This window comes from Mollisia scopiformis (assembly GCF_001500285.1).
Source record: "Mollisia scopiformis unplaced genomic scaffold LY89scaffold_4, whole genome shotgun sequence".
NCBI classification, from domain to species: domain Eukaryota; kingdom Fungi; phylum Ascomycota; class Leotiomycetes; order Helotiales; family Mollisiaceae; genus Mollisia; species Mollisia scopiformis.
In genome coordinates this window covers 326,253-343,608 of record NW_017263584.1, presented here as the reverse complement: position 1 = coordinate 343,608, position 17,356 = coordinate 326,253, and the positions used below count along the sequence as shown (strand labels likewise).

At 47.4% G+C, this 17,356-nt stretch overlaps 8 protein-coding genes across 8 annotated transcripts; 6 read left to right on the top strand and 2 right to left on the bottom strand.

The window, feature by feature from the left end:
- Window positions 1-61: 61 nt before the first annotated feature.
- On the top strand, window positions 62-2,863 carry LY89DRAFT_694187 (uncharacterized protein; the record flags this gene model as incomplete). Its single annotated transcript, XM_018216687.1, has 2 exons — window positions 62-1,968; window positions 2,809-2,863. 2 exons carry the CDS (start codon window positions 62-64, stop codon window positions 2,861-2,863), a joined length of 1,962 nt encoding a protein of 653 aa, XP_018076003.1.
- Window positions 2,864-4,298: 1,435 nt separating this feature from the next.
- On the top strand, window positions 4,299-6,315 carry LY89DRAFT_575871 (kinase-like protein; the record flags this gene model as incomplete). Its single annotated transcript, XM_018208813.1, has 2 exons — window positions 4,299-4,943; window positions 4,999-6,315. Coding segments are annotated over 2 exons (1,962 nt in total), but the record flags the coding sequence as incomplete, so codon positions are not given.
- Window positions 6,316-6,660: 345 nt separating this feature from the next.
- LY89DRAFT_778053 (uncharacterized protein) lies at window positions 6,661-7,632 on the bottom strand. The gene is made up of 3 exons (XM_018222179.1): window positions 7,179-7,632; window positions 7,081-7,128; window positions 6,661-7,019 (listed from the first exon to the last, which is right to left on the bottom strand). The coding sequence occupies exons 1-3, from the start codon at window positions 7,308-7,310 to the stop codon at window positions 6,987-6,989; spliced, it is 213 nt and encodes a 70-aa protein (XP_018076001.1). The 5' UTR covers window positions 7,311-7,632; the 3' UTR covers window positions 6,661-6,986.
- Window positions 7,633-7,960: 328 nt separating this feature from the next.
- LY89DRAFT_729158 (uncharacterized protein) lies at window positions 7,961-9,867 on the top strand (the record flags this gene model as incomplete). The annotated part of the gene is made up of 8 exons (XM_018219350.1): window positions 7,961-8,164; window positions 8,211-8,442; window positions 8,492-8,805; window positions 8,856-9,179; window positions 9,226-9,339; window positions 9,396-9,422; window positions 9,485-9,538; window positions 9,586-9,867. The coding sequence occupies 8 exons, from the start codon at window positions 7,961-7,963 to the stop codon at window positions 9,865-9,867; spliced, it is 1,551 nt and encodes a 516-aa protein (XP_018076000.1).
- A 261-nt stretch (window positions 9,868-10,128) lies between these two features.
- LY89DRAFT_379359 (kinase-like protein) lies at window positions 10,129-12,657 on the top strand. Its single transcript, XM_018207121.1, has 3 exons — window positions 10,129-10,353; window positions 10,443-11,149; window positions 11,202-12,657. The coding sequence occupies exons 2-3, from the start codon at window positions 10,478-10,480 to the stop codon at window positions 12,498-12,500; spliced, it is 1,971 nt and encodes a 656-aa protein (XP_018075999.1). The 5' UTR covers window positions 10,129-10,353; window positions 10,443-10,477; the 3' UTR covers window positions 12,501-12,657.
- Window positions 12,658-13,428: 771 nt separating this feature from the next.
- On the top strand, window positions 13,429-13,761 carry LY89DRAFT_729156 (uncharacterized protein; the record flags this gene model as incomplete). The annotated part of the gene is made up of 3 exons (XM_018219349.1): window positions 13,429-13,566; window positions 13,621-13,677; window positions 13,732-13,761. The coding sequence occupies 3 exons, from the start codon at window positions 13,429-13,431 to the stop codon at window positions 13,759-13,761; spliced, it is 225 nt and encodes a 74-aa protein (XP_018075998.1).
- Window positions 13,762-14,971: 1,210 nt separating this feature from the next.
- Window positions 14,972-15,433, bottom strand: LY89DRAFT_778049 (uncharacterized protein; the record flags this gene model as incomplete). Its single annotated transcript, XM_018222178.1, has 1 exon — window positions 14,972-15,433. The coding sequence occupies exon 1, from the start codon at window positions 15,368-15,370 to the stop codon at window positions 14,972-14,974; it is 399 nt and encodes a 132-aa protein (XP_018076575.1). The 5' UTR covers window positions 15,371-15,433.
- A 423-nt stretch (window positions 15,434-15,856) lies between these two features.
- On the top strand, window positions 15,857-16,816 carry LY89DRAFT_767793 (uncharacterized protein; the record flags this gene model as incomplete). The annotated part of the gene is made up of 2 exons (XM_018221765.1): window positions 15,857-15,888; window positions 15,919-16,816. 2 exons carry the CDS (start codon window positions 15,857-15,859, stop codon window positions 16,814-16,816), a joined length of 930 nt encoding a protein of 309 aa, XP_018075997.1.
- Window positions 16,817-17,356: the final 540 nt, after the last annotated feature.

Sequence of the window (17,356 nt, the reverse complement as noted above, 5' to 3'; positions counted from 1 at the left end):
GAAAATCCTAGTTTCATTCCCTGGACCTCAAACAAGGCCTATCCCGACCCATCCGCAAAACATGGGCACCGAATCACGTCTCGAGCGCATTCTTCGCTCTCCGCTCCTGTTTACACTCCTCACTGCCCTCCTCGCATTTCTCTACACCTGGCCAAAAAGATGGCTGATATCAGGAGCGCCACTTCTCACCATCCTCTTATTAGCTGGAGAAGCGAAAGGCCATAGAATACTGCCTTCTATCCATCTTTGGCCCATCTTCACTACCCTGCATTTGGGATATGCGATATGTTCGACCTCATGGCTTCTCTTTTGGGTCTTCACGGCTTTTGCATACCCAACCGCTTTTCTGGTATCGCTTTTTCAATTTGAGCCCGTGGGAGATGTTGCGAGAAGGTCTTTGAGGAGGATTTTGAAGGATCTTCAGTTCATCGATGATAAGATCGCTTTCTTCGATATTCCGGCCCTGGAAATCGATACGGAGGTCGATGGATTGATGGTCTTGAGAGGCATTACTTTTAGTCTGAGTAGTCTCAGTTTTGTTGTTCATGGAGTGGAGGTGGGGATCAAGTTGAGTGATGATATGGAGTTGTCCATTCAGACTGAGGAGGTCAAGGTCAAGTTATTTAGGGGCATTGAGGTGGGCGATTGTTTTGCGAACTTGAAGGGTGGGGAGTATGAGATGACTTTTGGGAGTCTGGAGGGGCATACGAGGGATGTGGATGGTGATGCGGTGTTTGTGGAAGCCACGCCACTGCTGAAAGCCGCGAGTATTTATGGAGATAGGAGGAGCTTGGACGAGTCGAGGAGTGCAACTCCTAATGGATATGGTGATGCCTTTGAGGCAAAAGAGGTCAAGATGACGGAAGCCATGACTGATGGAAAGACTCTCGAGGATGCCGGGGCGAAGGAAGGACTTGAGAGTATGAAGAAGATGTCGCCTGACAACGAGGTGGCAAGTGGAAGATATCAGAGGACTGTTACCTTCATCAAAGAAACCAACGCCATTTACGAGGCCCGGAAAACTGTCAAGTCTCTCAGCAAGAAGAAGTCGGTGGATGAGAGGACATTTGATCATGAAGATGACAATGCCTTGAGAGCAGCAATTTGCTCACAACTCCACCCCGAGCCATCTGTCCCGCATCCGCCTCAAAAGTCGATCAAAGTCACCACATTACAGAATTTGATGCCCGCATACATCAGACGCTTCACTCACCGCCTGCCAATGCTTCTTCGCCTTCTACTCAACCCTCTATCTTACTTTCATCCAGTCAAGATCTCCTCTATCACTGCAGCTGCTTCTGGTCGATGGATCGACAGCATACTCATCGAAAAGATCTTCAAGTCTTACTGGGAAACAGACTCCGAGATCCGGTCGCTGAAGAACCGAATCTCTGCATGGCTCTCCGATTCTAACTTCGTCATCGAGCTTGGTCCCATCATCGGTCTTGCTCAAGTACCGTTCATCCCAACCTACGACATCAACTGCCATCTCAGCTTCTCAGACGTAATGGCATACCGCGCCCTACCTAAAGACATAGACCTCAAACAAGTTGTTCGCCTAGGCGGCGCAGACGCCACATTCATCCTTCCCAGCTTCCTCCTCCCTCACCACGAACATCTCTTACCTCCCGTCCCAACCAAGGAAGCTAAACAAGATCTGGAAAAAGACATCGAAGACGCAGACGGCGTCCCAAAAGAAGTACAAGCCCAGCACGACCTCGAACAAGCACAGAAAGACGAAACGAACGTCAAGATCGCCGTGCACGCCCGTCTTCCCGCTTGTTTCGACCAAGAACTGCTCGATTTCATCGCCGCGCTGGTGAAAGCTACCAAAGTCGTCGAGATGGAGAAGGAACCGTCTGTAATGGACGAGGAGGTCCACGGTATCAGAGAATTCTCTAGGGCGCTAAAGGGAGGGCTGAAAGAGGGTGTGAAGAAAGTGGTGGTGGATGGAGTGGTGAATGAGAGGTGGATTGCGAAGATGGTGGGGAAAGTGACGAAGAAGCTGGAGCAGGCGAGAGGGGATGCAGGATATAGTGGGGATATCCCGGTGCCGTTGGAGGTGTATAGATCGACGGGGTGGTTGGAGCAGGAGGGCGAGAAGTTGTTGCCTTGATCAGGTGTGGTGGGGTTAGGTGTAATGTCTAATTGATGGATGCAATCCTTTCTTCCAAAATCTGTAGGTGTGTTTATGATTTTTGCTTGAAGTCTTAAAGTAAGTACAAAAACGAAACCACTAATTTCTCATTTCTTTCTTTTATCTCTCTACGCAAAACCGACGATGCAGCGTTCTCCGTACACGTGGTAGGCAAGCGTCCTCTTTTTCACCCTCGACAGCAGTTGTACATTTTAACTACGGAAAACTTTTGCCTCCGAGGATTGTCGGCCCCCTTAGTATACATACGACAAAACTCCAATTCCTAATCTTTGATTGCTGTTGAGAATGCTGTTGATTCTCGGGTCGAGGAGTTGCGGTGTAGGTGTCGAATGAAGTGGAGGTCGTGGGTAAAGCTCAGGGCCTGGTTTACTGTGACACCCTGTGATGTCACGGTACCGCTAAAAGCGCTGTGAGTTCAGGCAAAATTGCTATTGGGCCTGACGAGGTGTTCGCTGAAAGAGCCCTGTAGGCGAGAGTCTGATCACTGTGGTTGCCGTGACAGCGTGTTTAGGGCTTCAGCATGAGGTTCCTAGACTTCTGAACGGGACCTCTTCTGATTTCTCGGAATCAAAAAATGAGGCCTTTCTTGAAAATTGAGATCTTGCGCCTGAGAACTCAGCCACTTCTGTGAGCCTGATGACATTTGGTAGTGTGGCTTTTCAGCCCCACAGCTACCCGTCCCAGTTTCCAACTCGAACCGCGTGAAGACCTTCCCTCCACATCTTCAATTTTATTGTCAATCAAATGAGCACGCATTCTCGCTCTGTTCGTACTTTCAAACTCGCACGATATGTCTTTATGATGGTTGTTGACATGAGCTTTTTTCATGATATCAAACTGCGAGTTGATTATGCTGTTGGTACTCGACAACGAGCCTAGTGGTATGCCTGTGCGAATGCTTTTGTACATCAAAAGGAGGATTCTAACGGCCGAACAACAAGAGACTATGTCGCTATCCTGCTCAAAGCTGTCTTTCCAGGTCTTCCAGGTTGCAACAGTAAGGACTTTTCCTCCCGACGAAATGCCAAACTTGGCTCCGGACCCCCAATATCTCGATCCATATTTAAGCGCCCTGGTCCAAAAGGGGCACATTGGGGCGCAGACCATTTCATAGGTTGCTTTTTCCATCCCAAGAGGGTGTGCAAGTCATGCCAGAGCCTCCGCCAGTCGCCCAATGGCAGGTGGTTGGTGGTGGCACGAACAGGGCTGGCGTGCGCCACTACCTACCACACCTCACATCAGCTGAAGAGTTCCAGAAATCAAATGAGGCTCAAGGGGGGCTCCCGCAGCCTTGTGTCTTGATGATCGATAAAGGAGGAAAAAATCCAATTGCGCATTTCGCTGTGTTATTCTTGCCTACCTTTCATCACTCTTTTGTCTCTAGCACATTGATCTATTCTGTTGCCGCTCTCTTCTCATGTTTTCTTTACTGAATTGCTTTCCCTGGACCTGGGAACAATGCAAGAACTTCTGCAGGTGGGGTAAGTCGCACGCGACGCCTCACGAGAACGGCACTGCAGAACAAAATATAACACACGAGGACCGGGGTGAATTGGAACCACTTGTAGGTCTTTGTAATACTGCCTATTCAACAGCACTGATTTGCTAATTCCACGGCCCGATAGCTTGAGGCGGAACGAGTACAGAATACTGGGAACAGCGACAATAGTAAAGAGGATTCGCCTGTTGTTTCCCCTACAGAACAGGATGAAGATGGCCCTACTGTAAGTCATATATACTTGGAAGTTCCTGAAGATCCAGACCTTATTCTGAACTGGATCAGGAGCCTCTGCAACGAGAGCCAAGTATATCAGTTATCGGGCCCTCGAGAAACAACACCTTGGACGCTGCCGCATTGCGAGAACTGGAGACACCAGCACCGACCCAGGCGGATAACACTGAGCTCTTGATATCCACAGGGTATTCCACGAAACTCGACATTCCCAGTGCTTTGTCCAAAATCACAGCTCCCACTGAAGAGACCAATGTCTCGCCATCTTCAATCCACAGCTCCGGCTCCAAGCGACTGGCTAACAGGTTAGCTTCTCTCGTAGAAGATGGTGCACTTCTTGGGGTCGGACAAACCTTCACCCATGATGGAGCCCACAGCGATGACTCTGGCGAGCACACGGATGATGAAATATTGCCACAAAGCCAAAAACTGGAGGAGCAGCTTGTGGATCAGCTCATCGAATGGCCTAGGGGAGGAAACAGTTACTTCATACCTATTGACCAACAAAAGAGACTTGTGACTCCTATGTCAATCATGGAAGAGCTTCGAAGGGTCGAAGACAGAGAGAATCAACACTCAAAAGAAGAGCTCGATGATACTACGGCGAAGATCTCGAATACTGCCCGCAAAATGTTCTCGATCCTAGTCTGCCTTGGCAAAGGGAAATGTATCTACAACTTCCTTAAGGAAGGACTAACTGATGATCATCTGCCATTCTCCAGGTTCGTTGCGCAAGCAACGAGCAACGGCACTGGTGTGAGGACTAAGTTGTGCAGCCATCGTTCCCCTGGGAAACCTATTAAAAGTATGGCGAATTGGTCTTGGAACGAGACCACCGGATTCGCGCGAGACCAATGGTGGATGCTGGCGCCAGTCTTCAAAGAGAGTCTCAATGACCCTAGGAAAGTTCGCCATTACAACCTGGATGACAACTGCGTCATGCCTTTCATCGAAGACCATGAGCGCACGGATACTATTGCTAGTGGTTTCAGTACGGTCTGGGCAGTTCGAGTACATCCAGCCCATCAATCACTTCATTCGCCAGACAAAAAGGTATGTCAATGAACTTTGGCACATGCTGATACTGCCGTTGCTTACCTCTACTCAGAACCCTAATCCTTTGATTGCCCTAAAAAAGCTGAACTCCATTGATGAAAACGACTTCAGACTCGAGGTTGAAATGCTAAAGGCTTTCAGCAATCACAAAGATCGGCATCTCATCAAGCTTCTTGCAACATATCGAATCAAGAACCGCTATCATCTGATGTTCCCACATTGCAAATACAATCTGCGCACCTACTGGGAAGCGAATCCAAAACCCAAGTTTACGTATACGAATGTTCGTTGGTTTCTCGCTCAATGCAAGGGAATTGCTCACGGCCTCATGACCATCCACGAATATAAGAGTTCAGAGGCTGGAAAGGCGGCAAGACTAGCAGAGATTGGACGTAGTCGGCTAGGCAACAACCTAGGTGTTAACCCTATTCCTGTGAAGGAGGAGGAACGTATCTATGGTCGACATGGAGACATTAAACCAGAGAACATTCTTTGGTCAGACGAAAGCGAGTCTGGTGATGACTGTGCTAGTTCTCAAGAGCTGGAGCAAATCGGGATCCTTGTTATTGCCGACTTTGGGTTGATGGACTTCCACGGGAAGCAGTCACGCTCTATGGTCCAAGCCGATGTCCCTGCGTCTCCTACTTACGCACCACCAGAACTTCGTCTACGAAAAAGCATCTCTCGCGCTTACGATATCTGGTCTTTAGGCTGCTTGTACCTCGAATTCGTTACTTGGCTGGTTTGCTGGCTTGATGAATTGGACAAGTTTCCCCACGCGCGAGCTCTGACGTCTTCAAGCGAAATCAATGACGATCTATATTATACCATCATCGAAGAGAAGGATTGCGCACCCCGAGCAATAGTCAAGGAGTCCGTAACAGAGTGGATCCAAGACCTCCATGAGAAGCCCCGTTGCTCTCAATTCATCCACGATTTTGTAGACCTGATCGGAGAGATGCTTGTTGTGGACCAGAACCAGCGCATTCATTGTGGGCCACTGAACAGTCGCTTGCACGAGATGTGCATGAAAGCAAAGAATGACCATGGATATCTTACAGATCTTATACCTCGTCGTCCACGGGCGGGCGACTCGACGGCTACTGAAGGTTCTCCCACAAGCCCGACTGCGTCCCAGGGGGACTTGTTGCGAACCAAGAGTCAGATCCCTGCGGACCTGGATACTACAACCAAGAGCCCAAAAACGAGGGCAGCGATTCCATCATCATCACGCCCAGTTTCTTATGTCCGGCTCAGGTCACCGTCGCCTGCTGGTCTAAGATCTAGTAGTCCGGCACCAAGTATCTTCCTTACTGAGGTTGATCAAAAGGAAAACACGCCTTCGCAGAGACTTGGAGATGATACTTGAGAGAGAATTGTCAACGAGTGCGAATATAAAAAGTCACACATACCATGGCTCATGCTGAAACACATGAAGATTGATGGCTGTCAAAAGCACCACCGAGCTAACATACTGGGGCTCTGGGTCCGAATTGCCAAAAGCCTAAGACTGTGAGCCGAGGGAACACAGTTTAAAGCCATGGCAATTCCGTTAGGACACGTTCTGGACGCTGAGCGAACCTTGTTGAGGTTGTGGGAGGAAGACAAGTGGACGACTCAAGGTAATAATATAGGACTGTCAACCTTGAGGAAGGTCCTTGGAGCTAGGGACAAGGAGGAGTTAGAGGACTTGCAAAGGGAAAGCAAAGAGCTGATAATTCAGCGCAAGGGAGCTTTTGGTCCAAGTTTAGAACTATATGCTGTCTAATAACAAATTCATGCATTTGATAACTTTACTTCTCGACTCTCCTCCTCCTTGACTAAACGATTACTCCATGACGGGAACCTATCAATATATGCCAAAGTATGCTGCGCCGACTAAACCTGCCCGAAACGAGTATATTGAAACTTGATGTCTATTATCGCATGCTGAAGGTTTCGTAAGAAGTTCTTGCGCCTGGCGAGAATCTTGGAGGATCTTGTGCCCGAAAGGACTAGAAGGTTGGTGAAAGTGGATAGATATCGTGGCAGAGTAATTTCTCATTCGAGTGAGCAACACGTGTCGATTTGCTCCTGTGATGGTCAGTATCTGGAAAGAGTCCTTTTGTATCTGTGTACGCAGAAATGTACTTACCTCCGTTAGCTTCATTGGTACGGCAAGGATCCACCTATTTAGCTGGAGCTGTGAAAAAAATTAGTCCACTGCCATCCAACATCACCCAGATTCCATACCCGGACAACGAAGTTTCCCTTCCCAAAAGTATGTTCCAGCAATTTCATCAACTTGTCTCGCTCGATGTATCGTCCCTCGATGATCTGCTGCTCAAGCGATGCCTTCTGCTGGGCAGGCTGGTGTGCCGGCATAATCGCTATCAGACCGTGGATGGTACAATATTCTAAGTTACTCCTGAGGTGGGCAGCGATGGAGGCGCGATGGCGTTAAAGTTGTCAACGTATGATGCACGCAGAGAATTTCTAAAGGCCTCTAGAGAGAGAGAAATAGAGATGGTCGCAAATTCTGCCACACCCACTGTGAGACGTTGTCACACCTGCAGTGATCGCCGAGTCGGTGGATAGCTCGGTTTCTTTTGGCAGCGGTGTGGGTAGTACGCCCGGCTGAAGAGTCCAACTGGCAGATGGTGTTGCCCAATACTGTTACATGTGCATCTGCATAGCCGTGGCAAACTTCATCTTTTTGAAAACGTTTTCTGCGTCGAGGACGCCTGTTGGGAAGCCTTGTCTGTGGAGGCTGAGTCGGCCTGTGAGTCGGCCTCAATCACTATCCCTGCAAGCCACAATCTTTCAGGCTGGCTCATCCCCCTGAGTACATCTGGCGATGCTTCACATCTTTTCGCGGCAGCTGGATTTTACGTCGCAATGCATCGTAGGACGAGAATCAAATCCTTGGTTTGCTAGGAGTCTTCAATAATCCATATCGTGGAGTTGCTGTCGAAACACGTGCTTGCCAATTGTTCCAACTCCACCATCGAAGTTGCCACTGACTATTTCTCGAGATGCATGGAATAGAATGGGTCGATTCGACCGTCATTGAAGACATTGATATAACGTTCAAGCAGACGTTTGTGCTCGATAAGAAGGACTCGAATCTTGTGCTCAAAAGATTAAGGCCAATTTCTGAAACAAATGGAGACTCAGAGGCTCTCAAATTTCTCTGGACAACAGACGTATCTGACTTTGAAGCGATACAGAACTTCTCAGTACGTTGCATCCTAGATGTATTATTGCTGTCGCTGACTAGTACAGCATCGTGCCGATCCGTGCCAAATATATTGCATTCGACAGAAACACTCCTATGCGAGGCTATATATCACGAAAGAGCTCTTCGATCAACTACTGATTGCCTATTCTGTGTTCAGTAGGATATGGGATTTTGTTCTTCCTTTTAGCTTCAAAACGCGCGAGTCCGATCTTGTGAATGCGCCATTCAGATTTCGACAGCTTGAACATCTCAAATCACCTGAGCTTGGCTCATTTGGTACGTCTTCTCTAATGTCTTGGCTATATTTTGCCTCTAATGTTCTCAGAGTGCGCATATGGATTCCGATACGTTGAGCTGAACCATAGGACACTGGCAAGACGTGAGAATCCCGATTATGATCCTTGGTCTGTACGACAAAGTGCTGTGTATCAGCGGTATGATAGCAAGTACAACAGGATCATGTTTATCCTCATAACACCTTCCGAAACTGCGAGAAAAAATTTGGAGGAAGCAGTCAAAAACGCAATCGCCAGACCTGGGCGTCTGAATGCTTTCGATCTCCATCGAATCTTGCTTTCAACGCTTCATGAGAACTGGCGCCTTTATGTCCGAAGTCTGGAGAACTTGATGACGCAGCAGGTAACATACTCTTTGAAACGAACACCTCTACGTTGGCTAATTAGAACTAGTCAGAACGCGTCGTTCTCGCAGAGGTCAAAGACGAGAACACAAAATTGTCCCCCTTGACAGATCTTAAGGTCAATTTTGTGGACCGTCAAAGGCTGAAGATGATCGAGGACAAAGTGTTGGACTTGGTTATCATCTTCGAATCCTTGTACAACACTCTCGCCAAGTTGCGTAAACAATGTGAAACACATTGTCTAGGGGCTGCCTGTTATGAATGTAACTGTGCCAGTATTATTGATGAATTAGAGGAGCAAATGCACGAGGCCGAAGTCAACCTCAAGAAAGCAGATATCTTGCACAAAAGGGCGCAGGGTACTGCACAATTGGTGAGTCTCACTCGGATTGAAGAGTACCATTGACTCATGTTCTTAGCTGTCTGACCTGCTTGACTACGAGAACGCACAAATTGCGCAAGTCAACGAAAAGGCTCTCAACGGACTTGTGAAGGAAACAAAAGACGAAAACAGCAAGATGCGTGTGCTGACGGTATGTCCAGATCACTTCAAGATTCAATCACGAAGAGTCTATCTAACGCAATGTAGGAACGATCAACTGCGGATGCAGCCGCGGTGAGTTTGCCATGAACGATTTATTTGATCGCCAGAAGTGATATAGGCTCACGGACGTACAGGTCAAAATCTTGACAGTAATTACATTAATTTATCTCCCAGTAACAGTAGTTGCAGTAAGTCTTGTCAGCCATGTACAGAACCCTCTCGCTAAGCTTTCTAGAATTTCTTCTCGAGTCAATTGATCAGAGTTGACGAAGGTGGAGCAATATCAGTAGTCTCTGGATCTTGGTGGTTTGCAGTTATTTCAGTGCCATTGACCATAATAACTTTCATTGTGTGGAGATGGTGGGTGTCGCACGCAATCAAAGCGCAAGAGCGTCGACAAGAAGAGTCCATCTTAGACGTCGACGAGGTGAGATCATTGCGTAGCAAATGCAGCTGGGCGAGTGTTCTTCGAAGCCGACCTCGAAGACGACCGCATGATGACATTACGGGAGCCTAATTGAGTTTCTGAGCATGGGATCCTATCAAGAAAGCAATGTAGTTTCACAATGACCAAGTCACTCTCACTGGTTCTGAAGCGGTCACAAGCCAGCCCCAGCTGAGCGCGGGAAGTCTGCTGCATGGAGGTGAGGTGGGCTGCGCCCCACTCTGGCTTGAAATGGCCTACCCGCAACCAGCAGCGACAGATGAGGCTCTGGGGTTCTAGAGGCTCCCAATAAAGGCTGGATTATATGCAGACTTTTCACAGCCTTATGACTCAATGCGCCCCCTTTGGGCAGCCTGGGAGATCGAGTGTTGCCTGGGACAGATGAGGCTCTGATATCCCAGAAAGCTTATATCAAGGCCTGAGAGTTAAAGAATCGCCAAAGCCTGATCCATCAGTCTGCCCTTGAGAATTAGCATATTGTGCTAGGCCTTTCGTACCTTAGCTCCCCTGCTCGGGCAATCGTATATTTTCATTGTGAAAGCTATCAAGAACAGTCAGGTATGAGGTCCTTGGATGAACGTTGGGCTTCGCGCTACTACACAACCAATCCCGCGCTTAGACAAGCCGTTGCTAACCATTGCGGCTAGATTTCTTGACAACCTGTGACAAATTTGAGACCAAGATGGTATCAACCCTCAAGAACGAATTAGTGGCTGCCTTGGACCGCTATGAATGGCCCCGCGGGCAACATGGCTTTTATATACCTATCGATTATCTGGAAAAATATGTCACAGTCGAAGCTGTCTCTGCCCAGCTGTTGACGGATTGTCCCCTTTTGGAGCCGCAGAAGGTTGCTGATTATGCTGAGACTATTCGTGCTAAAGCGCAAAAGCTCTACACTATTCTCCTTTGCATGGATAAGGGCCATTGCATCGCCGACTTTCTTGACGGAGGCATTAGCGACATAAATCTCCCCTTCCTGAGATCGGATCATGGAACTGCAGCTTCTATCCAAACCCCCGGTACGAAGCATGAGCTGTGCGCATCCAATCATTTCACTACTTGTGAGAAGCATGAGCATACTGGCTGCGGGATCAAGGCTCTAGAATCGTGGCAGTCTCATGCGATCCGCGCCCTGAGTCGCGACCAATGGCAAGTCTTGGTCCCCATCTTCGAGCCTTTGCAAGATGGCAAGATTCCACATTACGAATTCGACATGAATACCATCTTTCCATACGTCGAAGATCATCAAGCTGTCAACGACTCTTATGTCAAGAGCGGAGGCTACAGTCGTGTTTGGGGCGTTCGGATGCATTGGGCGCACCAGAAAATCTACAAGTCGACAGATCCAAACGTAACAGCACCGACTGTCTATACTGCATATCATAGGTGCTAACTTTTATTAGGTCAGTGAACCTCTGCTCGCCATCAAACGTCCTTTCTCGCGTGATATACGAGACTTCAAGAAAGAAGCGAATATGCTCAGTACCTTGGCTCTCCGGCAGCATCCATACCTCGTAAAACTCCTTGCTACCTACAAGTATAAGGGCGATTACCATTTTGTATTTCCTTATGCCAACACTAACCTGCGCGGATACTGGGACGATACTAGACTGCCCTACCGAAATAGGGACACATATATGTGGGGTTTGAATCAGCTATGTGGTATTACCTCGGGTATCAATGCGATCCATAACTTCAAAGCAACAGAATATCCACTCGAGAGCGCAGAAGCTGCACCGAATCTTCCAGGTCTTAATGTCTCGGTAGGGAAGTACCTAACTGTGGCACACGAGGAACAAAAGTACGGCCGCCATGGCGATATCAAGCCAGAGAATATCCTTTGGTCGAACGAGTTATCTGGGTCAGGGAACGAGGGCATATTGCAACTGACAGACATGGGCTTGGGAAGATTCCATCGACTAGAGTCCAGATCTGGCATTGACGCAACAGGTCTCAGCGGTTCACCCACATATGCACCCCCCGAGGTGTGCTTGGAGAAGAAAATTTCCAGGTCTTACGATATGTGGAGCCTTGGATGTGTCTTCATGGAATTCGTTACTTGGCTAGTTGAAGGCAAGGAACAAATCTACCAGTTTGCAAGCGCGCGCAATCTATTAGTCGGGGAGGATACCTACGATGATCTTTACTACACAATCATCACTCAAGACAATGGCTCAAAGCATGCAGTTGTTCGACAAAGTGTTATCGACTGGTTCAAGCATCTCAAAGAACAGGCAAGGTGCTCTGACATGCTGAAAGATGTGCTGGACGTGGTGGAGACTGGCATGCTTGTCATCAACTCGGAGGATCGAAAGAAATGCTATGACGTGGTGAAGGAACTCGAAAAGATCATTTCGAAGGCACAGACAAGTGATTCATATCTGCTTGGAGATATGCCGATCACTGATCCAGAATCCGGAGTCAAGCTCCCAATGGGAGCCAACACTCGATACGCGCCTAATTCAACGCCCAAGCCGAAGGCTGTTGGCGAAGCGACTTCTCAAATTCTTCTAGAGGATCTCCCGGGAATCGTTGTATCAGCTCATGAACTGGAAGGTAACAACGTGACTCACGGTGAACCTTCCGGAGGTTCAAATACTCACGCGTCCAGTCATGTTCGTCAGGATTTGAGCCGGACCACGTCATACCCAGGCACTACACTTCCAATCATGTCCAGCCCATTGCACCAGAAGCTGCAATAATGCATCGTGTACTTGCAATTGTTATCTTTTCAATATATGCACTGTTAGCTTCGTTTTTATTTTTGTGTGGTGTTACTTTGATGATTTGGTGTGGTCTCGCCACATGAAGCTCTATCCTTGTCTAGCCATTTTTAGGTCCCATTTTGACGGGTTATACTTTTTGGGTCCTCAAGTTGATTGTTGTCAAAAGAGACAAAATGATAGCAGAAAGTTATATGTGATAAAAAATCAAGTTGTGTCGTAATTCTTATGCATGTTCGACGAACCACAATCCTACCAAGCGCACTTTGCGCAACAGACCCAACTTCTCACCATCAATAAAAAAAGTATTCAAACGATGATGTCTGAGCTGAGTCAACCATTGCCCCTATCCTTGCATACAGCATATATTTAAACTTCGTCGGCTTGGACCGGTCGGTGTTCAAATTGGACAACACCTCTGCGCGGTTCGGACAGATGATAGGCTTGTCCACACAGTTAGCTACTGTGCGGCCAATGTGTAAAGGCCCATCCAGTCCTAAAGTAAATCCCTCGTAGAAGTCGCCTTGGAATGCAGTCTGGACCCGGCCGTTGCCACGGAGGTCGCCACGTCGTACGACCAACTCCTCCAGGACACCTTTCTCGCCTTTCAGAGAAACAAACATTTATCTATCACTCTATCAATTCTTAATGACAATTAAGAATGGATATATATTCAGCCTCATCAGAAAGCCGCTTACAGGTTTACCACCAGGCTGCCTACGTGAACGCTGATAGCCTCGCCGAATAAAACGCTTCGCTTGATCAGAAACACGACTGGTTGCAGGCCCGCAATCCGCCACACCGAGACACTGGTTGGCTCAGCTACAGCGCCACACCGCCTGTTAAATATCTGCTGAGTCCCCCTTCGCCCTGAAGCACATCTGCGTCCGTTGATCAACAGTCAACAATGGACCAAAAAGAGATGAATCTGGAGCTCAAATCTCAGGTCATCGACCGGTCATATGTAGACCAGAAGAAGCTGGTACAGAAGCTAAAGAATCGATACGGGCAAGGCCCAGACGGCAAAAACAACTTTAAGATACAGGTATGTTCCTCTTCCCTTCCACATTGAAGTCCTACGAGAACTCACGATTTCCAGTTGCGACTGAATCGCTACACGATAATGTTCCCGGCAAATGCCGAGACCTTAACAGAGGTAAGCATATTGATACGAGTGTTGAACAAAAGTAAGCAGCTGATTGTGGCGCAGGGCGAAATCAACGAAGTCTGCCTTGTCTGAGAACAACCATCGCTGAGCAGCGCGAACATGACTACCTCACGCACTCCTCTTCGTTTCGTGGCAAACCGATTCAGTGATGGACAAGTTGAGATGATCTCTGAGTGCTGGATAGGAGGCGAGAATTTAGGACAGTGCTGTAATATCCGATTAATGTCGAGGTCGCAATCTTCCAGGCTCATTCCAGCTGAGTCTGCTCGTGGCTGGCATTTCCTCCAAGACAGTTCCTTCCTCCAGCTGCTTCATTCTGTCCTTTTTCTCTTTTTGTTCTTTCTTCCAAACTGAAAATGTTCCGTTATAAATTGGAGAATGTCCCATGCAAACAAGAACAAGTCGAGGGCGAGGTGTACCCAGTTCTGCCAGATCATTGTTGTTCCAATATTCAGCCATGGTGACACGAAAGCACAAGTCATAAAAGCCAATTCCAGCCCAAAACGAACAGAGATCGGAATGACAATTTTGAACTTGATCGCGCTTTTCGGATAATTCAATGTCGGGTAGTCGTTTTGTACAATATAATAAATTAAGGAGGCAAGACTCTATAGAATGTTGGTGTCAATGCACTTCCAACAAATTTACAGTACCCAAGAAATAGTTATAATAATAGCAACTGGGATGGCGATTAAAGTCTGTCATGGGAAGAACAAAATGTGGCTTGAATGAGTTTTCAAACAATCATTAATAGGGACAATGTGTCAAAGGATTAACCGCAATACTTACAGTGATTGAAGAGAAGAGGAAAGTAGGAGAGAAGGAAAGGCGGTCTTGCATGCCGGCGATTCCAAACACGAGAGAGGTCGAAAGGGCGCCCAAGGAGAAACGGAGAAAGAACAACCAAACGAGGAACACTGGAGACATTGTGGTGGTGGAGGTGGTGGTGCTGATTGTTGGATTTGAGTTCAAAGATTGGTGGACGGTCGGAAATTGGCAGTGGTTCTGTGCTTGAATGTGTGTGGGACAATTGGAGAAAGGAATAGTGTGAAAATGAATAGCAATGAAGTTCTAAGTTTCTAGTCGTAATTTCCGATTTGGGGAGGAACTCTTTGCATTGTAGAATGACGTTGCCTACTTTGAAACTCGATGCAGAGAAAATAAAAGGCACCCGGCCTCACAAGGATCAGATTATGACCTACATTAAAGAACTTATTTTTCGAAAACAGTTTCATGGTGTATATGATGAGGTCCAAAAGTACTTTTTGTGTACTTCAAATTCTCACTCGTCTGCTTCACAACCGGAATCCCAATTCCAGCCCCAATCATCCGACCTTCCATCCGCATCCTCGATTTGAAGGGATCTCCTTATACCAAATCCTTTACACATCTGCTTCAACGTCGGGACCAATTCGTCACCGGGTAAGTTCGCCAAATCCGACACCATTTCCCTTTGGCCATACAGACGGCCTGCGAGAAATCGTGTTTGCCATGCGCAGATGAAGCCCACAACCATGCAGAAACCGAGCCAAAAGAGCATGAGTCCGTGTATGTTTGCCGGGTGGCACACATATGTTCCCTCATTTGCTGGCGGAGGAGAAGTCACTCGATGGTAGAGTAGGGACTCGGTGAGTTGTGCTAGCTTGCTCAACGTCAAGGGCACGGCGTGGAGGATAGGCATCGTTGGCAGTTGTAAGGTCTTGATTGGTGATTCAAATGGATATACTTTGTTTTCTCTGTGTTTTTTAGAGTGCGTATGGAAGGAAGTTCGAATTGTGTGAATCTTAAATACGCCTGTCGTTAAGTGCGGGAGCTAACCGCAGAGCGTAGTCTAGTGGACCCAAGTTAGTCTTAACTTGGAGCCGTCGAGACTAAAATAAAACAGAGGGTCCGGATGCACTTCGAATATTGATGGAGGGGAGATAAAACTCGACGTTTGCAGTTTCTCCTCGAGATAGAGCCAGAGCAACACGATAACTCCTCGCGGAATCGCGAAAAACTATGGTTCTATTCACAGCTTCTCACAGCACTGTCATAAGCCGAAGTCGTGATTCACGTGATGGAGTGCAAGTGCTATATCAACTGTTCATCTGCAGCTCTTCTTGTTTTATTTCTCTGCTCTCCAACACGCTCCACGACTTACAACAAAACATTCTTACGCCTCACTATGAACCTCAAGCATCTACCACCGTCTCACAAGTTAGTTTGTCCCAAAAATATGTTTCCCAGGTCGAACAGGATACCCGAGAAGAGAGATAAGGAGGATGTGATGAAGGGATCTTTGCGTCCTTCCACTTCTGCAAGTAGAACCACTTCAAAGCAAGGAACTTCATCTCGAACATCATCAACACCCAAACCGATCTATCTTCCATCAAATCTTAGACGAACCAAGAGAGAATCGAGCAGAAATACACCTTCATCACTGTCGAAGTCTTCAAGCCGTGATAGAACCCAAGCAGGGACGGCTGTTCGAAATCAAGATTCAACGAGTGCAAGAATCAACCAGTCCAGAGATCGACTCCCACCAAGTAACATGGTTAGTGCATATCCTAGTATTTCTGGAATGAGCGCATTGAAGTCTACACCTCCATCTTTTGCCAAATCAACATTGCGTAGCGACAAGGACCAAGAGATGGCAAGCCGACAAACCAAGATAGACAGACTCGGTGGAAGGGAGCTTGCAGAGCAAGAAAACTGGGTGCAATCCTACATCAAGGACCGCCGTTCATGTCCCGGCGGTGTCGATTGGATAAAGATGAAAGGAGGATATAAATGTGTCGCAGATCAGCATATGATGACCAATGAGATAATTCGAGAGGGCAAAGGAGGAATGTTCTTCTTGGACTCAGATTGCCTTGGGGGTAGTGTCAAGCCTTCCGAATATATTGGACCCTACTACCTCGACACCCGCAACGGAAAACCGGGAATTTGGCGACTGGGCGAAATGAAAAATAAGCCAAAATATTACCCCGACAAGTTGGATTATGATGGGGGTGCAATAGAAAACGAAGCCAGCGGTGCAGTCGATTCTCGAATAGGGTCTGGACGACAGAACTTTCGGGGTCTGCTAGGTGACAGCGTTGGATACTTCGTTAATACTAGTGGCCCTCGATTTTCGCGAAAGTGAGGGTCAAGCTATCCTATTGTTTTCAGGTTCACTTGAAAATAATGTTGATAGTTCTGCCAATTATATGGAGATATCAGGGTTCAGAACTTAAAAAGTACGAACGCTCCTTCAAAGTTCGGGATCTCAAGCATATCTTGTACTCTTTATTGGGAGAGGGCTTGACATTCTTGTACATGTTCACAGATCAATAATATTATTAGAATCGATAGCTCGCGAGAACTCGAAGCGCGTGAATTGGTGCGTTGGTTTGTTGTTGTTATTCTTATTCACTGCCTGAAAACACTACTCGAGATTTATTATATTCCGTGATTATGGCCTTTCGCTGCCACTCACTTATGCTGGTGAACTGAAGAGAGCAAACCTCAAGTACGTGAATTCCTTCCTATCAAATTGTTACGTTTGATACTAGAGTGTGTTTAGTCAAAGACTGACTCAATTCGACTCGTCTTCTATAGCCTCAATGCCCGCACCACAGATTGTGAAGAATCAGAGAGGCATCTGTCATATTATTCATTTCCGCAGCACCACCGGGATTCAATG

Coding starts and splice junctions, on each gene's coding strand:
- LY89DRAFT_778053 (XM_018222179.1), bottom strand. CDS start 7,310: ATGCCGGCACACCAGCCTGCCCAGCAGAAGGCATCGCTTGAGCAGCAG. Junction 7,129..7,178: donor AGGGAAACTTCGTTGTCCGG/GTATGGAATCTG, acceptor TTTTTTTCACAG/CTCCAGCTAAATAGGTGGAT. Junction 7,020..7,080: donor TACCAATGAAGCTAACGGAG/GTAAGTACATTT, acceptor TGACCATCACAG/GAGCAAATCGACACGTGTTG.
- LY89DRAFT_379359 (XM_018207121.1), top strand. CDS start 10,478: ATGGTATCAACCCTCAAGAACGAATTAGTGGCTGCCTTGGACCGCTAT. Junction 11,150..11,201: donor ACAAGTCGACAGATCCAAAC/GTAACAGCACCG, acceptor AACTTTTATTAG/GTCAGTGAACCTCTGCTCGC.